This window comes from Henckelia pumila, chromosome 2 (genome assembly GCF_033568475.1).
Source record: "Henckelia pumila isolate YLH828 chromosome 2, ASM3356847v2, whole genome shotgun sequence".
In the NCBI taxonomy this organism is placed as follows: domain Eukaryota; kingdom Viridiplantae; phylum Streptophyta; class Magnoliopsida; order Lamiales; family Gesneriaceae; genus Henckelia; species Henckelia pumila.
Window position 1 is genome coordinate 190,997,677 of NC_133121.1, and position 4,971 is coordinate 191,002,647.

Below are 4,971 nucleotides of genomic sequence, written 5' to 3' on the forward strand. Positions count from 1 at the left end.
GAAGTTTAATGATCTCTAATGCCTAGCAAGTAATACCGAAAATAACAAATACATAAATAATAACTTTAAAATTTTCAATACTATTAAACCTTTAAAATCCTCAACCTTAATACATGTAAGCAAGCACACACAAGCATACAAACCTCCAACTTTCATAAACTTTAAACCAATGTTTTCATAATCGGACTGATGATCGAACCGATCTACCTTGAAAAAACGGTCCAACCGGTTGGACCGTTTTAACCGAACGGTCGAAACGAAAAACCATTTATATAATATAATATAATATAATATAATTTGTGAAAACCGAAACTTGGCTTCCAAGCCTACACCAATATGGAAATATTCCCCTACTTGGAAGCTGCAATCTTACCATACCAAGATAATGGCTTATACATGAAATTGAGATCAAAACTTTGGCAACAAATAAATCAAGGCTGAAGTTTAGCCTCTTATTAAGTGCAAGAATCAGACCCTTCATCCTCTTAATCACATTCTGCATCTACTCACTCAGAATACTCAGAATTCACAACAGAAATCCTCAGTCAAGGCTACTGAATTTTCGAAGCTCTCTAGGCATCGTGCTGCTGGTTTTGTTGCTCGTTTGAGTCACTTTGAGTCAGTAAGTTTGCCTACTTCCCCTGCCTATTTCCTTGAGAATTTAGTTATCTTATAGGCTCATGATTCTACCATTGTTTCTCCCTTAATTCGAAGGATAGGGTCAAGGATTTGAGGAGTAAAACGCTTAAGGAATCTATCCTAGAAGGCTGCCTCGAATTCGAAAATTCAGTAGGCTGAATTTTCGAGTTTTGCTTTCCAATCTTTGACTGTTAGTTTGATTCAAGAACAACGGTAAGTGGGCTTGTTTTAAAACTATTATGTATGCTTTAAAGTTTCGATCGTCATAATATGTTTAAACCCTTGCTATGAATTCTGATATATAAAACTAAAACTATTTGAGACACTGCTAAGATTCACATTATGAGTGAAAAGGGAATTTCCGAATAATGTATGTTATGCCCCTGATGCGGTGGATAATAATAACCGTTCTATGACCTCACCCCTTAGAGGGATTACATATATGAGACTGATCAGTTAGCCACAAGTAATGAGAAGATTTGCAGTGTTATTAAATGATAATTATGTTATGAACGATTACATGCTATGCTATGAAATGATCTGAATCTGTTTAAATCATTTTATGAATATATATGTACATGATCGATCGGTCCCCACTTGCTGAGTGTTTCCCAAAACACTCATCTCCCTTACTTTTTCCTCCCAGATGTTGAAGAAGACTTAGACGACAAGGAGCAGGATATGTTTTGGGGTTGGTAAAGAGAAGGCCGTGTTTAGTTCGTGGTTATTCTGGAATTTATCGTTTTAGTTTTCTGATTTATCTTAATGTGTTGAACGCTTCCGCAAGTTTCGTTAGTACTTCTGATATCAAGTATTGTTTATTTTTGTTGGAATGTAAGACAAGTTATTTGCAGCTTATTTATGAATAAAAGACTGGTTGGTATTAGACTGTGCTACAGAGGCTTGTTGTTTTATAATTTTTATAAATTTGAAACAACGCCGTTGACACGTCTCGGACACGGGCGTGACATTAAAGTGGTATTAGAGCCGCCAGGTTCATAATCCGATTGGAAATTCCTTAGAAATTTTTTTACGTTTTCTCATAGTGGGCCAAAAGGCCAATGTAGTCCCCTCCGAAACGACCTCACGAGCAATAGTCATCCATTTCGCCATGAGAAAACTCGTATTTCGGTCGAATTCAATCGTTTAGGCCTCCGAAATCGCGTTTTTGCCGTTTTAGGAAAGTTTTCGGACGCTTATAACTTCACTTAGAAAATTCAAAATTCGATTCCGCGAATTTTCCCTGGAAACCCTCGACTTGTACTTTCTGTCCATATAGAAATCTCGAAAATTTCCATTTTTGGAAAAATTTTCTCGAAAATGTCGTTCGACGTATTACTGCACTGAATTGATAATATAATTGTTATATTGATCTAAGTTGAAGTTGTTCTTTATTTTCTAAAATTTTTTTTTCCTTCGATTGGTTCTAGGAAATGGCTCCCCGATCTCGAGCTAATATTCCTCTCCGCATGTCGCGACTAGCTTTGGAACACCAGAAAGCGGTGATACGACACGTTAGGATGAAACTGGAAGAAGAGAAGTTGATGAAACTCGCGATGCAGAAAGGAAGGGATTATCTAGAGAACAAAATGAAACTACAAGCTCAAGAGAAGGAGAAACTTGAGGAGCGCTATTCAGAGCTACTCGAAGATATCAGCACCAACCGAATCAAGGAGCTGGATTTGCGTGAAGATATGAAGCGCTATGTTTCTTATCTCACTCGGGCAGACTTGCAAGATGAGGAGAATAAGGAAAAAGTTAGAGCTGCTCAGCTTACCATCTCACAGCTTTTCGAAGTCAGCTCCAACCTCACAAAGCGAGCTGAAAAGTTAGAGGAGCAAAAACAGCAAGTTGTGAATGAATTTGCCCAGTACCGCCAGCAAGCTAATGCTCGCATACAGCAACTAGAAGGAAACAATAGTGCGTTGTACGAGAAGAATGTTTCCTTATTTCAAGAGATTCAAGAGTTGCAGCAAGAAGAAGAACCTGAAGAAGAAGACCCTGTTGAAATAGAAATTGATGAAGGGCAAGGATTAGGAGAAGTCGTAGACTAGGCTAGATTAGTCTAGAGTTTTGAGACATCGTTCTTTTCCATTCTGCTGTTTACATTTATTTTGTCTTGTTGGAACTTGTTATCATGTTACTCAGTTTCTGTTTTCCTTACTTTTTGAGTCAGCTGTTTGCATGAACCTTTTTTATATTCGGGATTTTATTATCAATAAAACAATATTTCTCTTACTCGTCGAATTTGACTTCCATTATTTAACTATTATCTCTCACTATTATCTTTTCGCAACTATCAATCTGTTCTTAGAAAACTCTCGTGCGTTTGTAGGAAATGGAAAGAGGAGCGAGATGAGGTCGCAACCCCCGTTACAATCGCAACTGTGAAGATAACAACAACAATAACAATGGGAATTCACCTCCACCTCCACCTCCACCATCGAGAGTCTCAGCCAAGCAGATATGATGGAGATAGTTACAATAGTGGCTACCACCCTCCAAGGTTTGGGCGGGACTCATCCGCCACCACCGCCACCTCCTGCTCAACATGGGACTAAGTATCACTATGAGTCCCTTAGGAAGAACAAGGCGCCAACCTTCGATGGGAGCTCTGATCCGGAAGTAGTTCAGAACTGGCTCAAAAACATGGAAACTCATCTCCGGTTACTTGAAATTCCGAAAGGAGTTAAGGTCGATGTAGTGACACCATTTTGGAGGACAAAGCAAGAAAGTGGTGGGAGGCTATTTCACCAGCAATGATGGTAGTAGGGCCGATTACGTGGCAGCAATTCCGGGATGCTTTTTCTGAAGCAGTACTTCCCGGTAGAAATCAAATTGCAAAAGTTGAACGAGTTTGAGAACTTTGTCCAAGCCACGGAGATGTCGGTGATGGAGTACACATCCAAGTTCAACTCCCTTGGAACGTATGTACCGACCGTCATGGCTGATGACACTTTGAAAATGCACCGTTACAAGAAGGGACTTAACAGTCGGATCCAGTCAGCCTTGGCAGTTTATCAAGCCACGACTTTTGTTGATCTAATGGGAGCAGCCATTAGAGCCGAGACTGATATCAAACGGCGTGAGGACGAGCAAAAAAATAAGAGACCCCTCTCGGTCTCAACCAACCAAAGTGGACAGAAATTCAAGAAGCCAAATCAATCTAGTGGCATCCAAGGGTTCGATTCCAACTGACGCAGCAATTAAGCTATACCCCATTTGCAACTTTCACCACCCCGGTGAATGTCGTAGAACCTTTGGTGCCTGCTTTAACTGTGGAATGATGGGACATCGCATTGCTGATTGCCCCGAGCCTAAGAAGGTGGGAATGGGATCAAACGTTGACGCCACCCCAGGCAAGCCGAAAGAGAACAAACCCAATGCTCGGGTGTTTGCCATCACTCAAGAGGAAGCTGATGATGCAAACGATGTCGTGGCAGGTACCATTCTGATCAATCAATTTCCTGCTTATGTATTGTTTGATTGCGGTGCCATGCATTCTTTTATATCCAAGATATTCTCTAAGAAGTCAAGGCTTGAACCTGAAATTCTTGTCGAACCTTATAGAGTAGCAACTCCTACTAGAAAAACTATTGAGACTCATAAGGTTCACCGAAACTGCAATATATGTATCAATAAGCATACTTTCGAAGCCAGCTTGATTCAACTCAATATGGTTGAATTCGATGCAATTTTGGGTATGGATTGGTTAGCCAAGAACCATGCATTGGTCGATTGTAGAGAGAAGAACGTGAAGCTCCGGGTGCCGAACAAAAAGGAATTCGTCTTTCAAGGCAAAGACAAGGGAAAAAATCCCTCTTATCTGCTTCCCAAGCATGGAAATCCATGAAGAACGGTGAGAAAATTTACCTAGCTCTGATTAGAGAAGTAAAAGAAAGAGCCGAACTTAAACTGGAAGATATTCCAGTAGTGAAAGAATTTCCAGACGTCTTTCCTGAGGAATTACCTGGAACTGTTCCAGATAGGGAAGTAGAATTCGAAATTAATTTGGTACCAGATGTTGTACCAATCTCTAAAGCGCCATATCGAATGGCACCAGCTGAACTTAAGAAATTAAAGGATCAACTCCAAGAGTTGTTGGATAAGAAACAAATCAGACCAAGTGCTTCTTCGTGGGGAGCTCCTGTCTTGTTTGTAAAGAAGAAAGACAGGAGTATGAGATTGTGTATTGACTACAAAGAGTTGAACAAGATCACAATCAAGAACAAATACCTCTTTCCAAGAATCGATGATCTTTTCGATCAACTCAAAGGAGCCACAGTTTTCTCCAAGCTTGACCTTCGATCACTGTACCACCAGCTGAAGGTC

General features: G+C 40.2%; 1 protein-coding gene across 1 annotated transcript; it reads left to right on the plus strand.

Annotated features, from left to right (window-relative positions):
• The first annotated feature begins 3,925 nt into the window (after positions 1-3,925).
• LOC140879249 (uncharacterized) lies at positions 3,926-4,492 on the plus strand. Its single transcript, XM_073282929.1, has one exon. It carries the CDS (start codon positions 3,926-3,928, stop codon positions 4,490-4,492), a length of 567 nt encoding a protein of 188 aa, XP_073139030.1.
• Positions 4,493-4,971: the final 479 nt, after the last annotated feature.

Excerpts from the sequence above, each read along its gene's own strand:
- LOC140879249 (XM_073282929.1), top strand. The coding sequence starts at position 3,926 with ATGGGACATCGCATTGCTGATTGCCCCGAGCCTAAGAAGGTGGGAATG.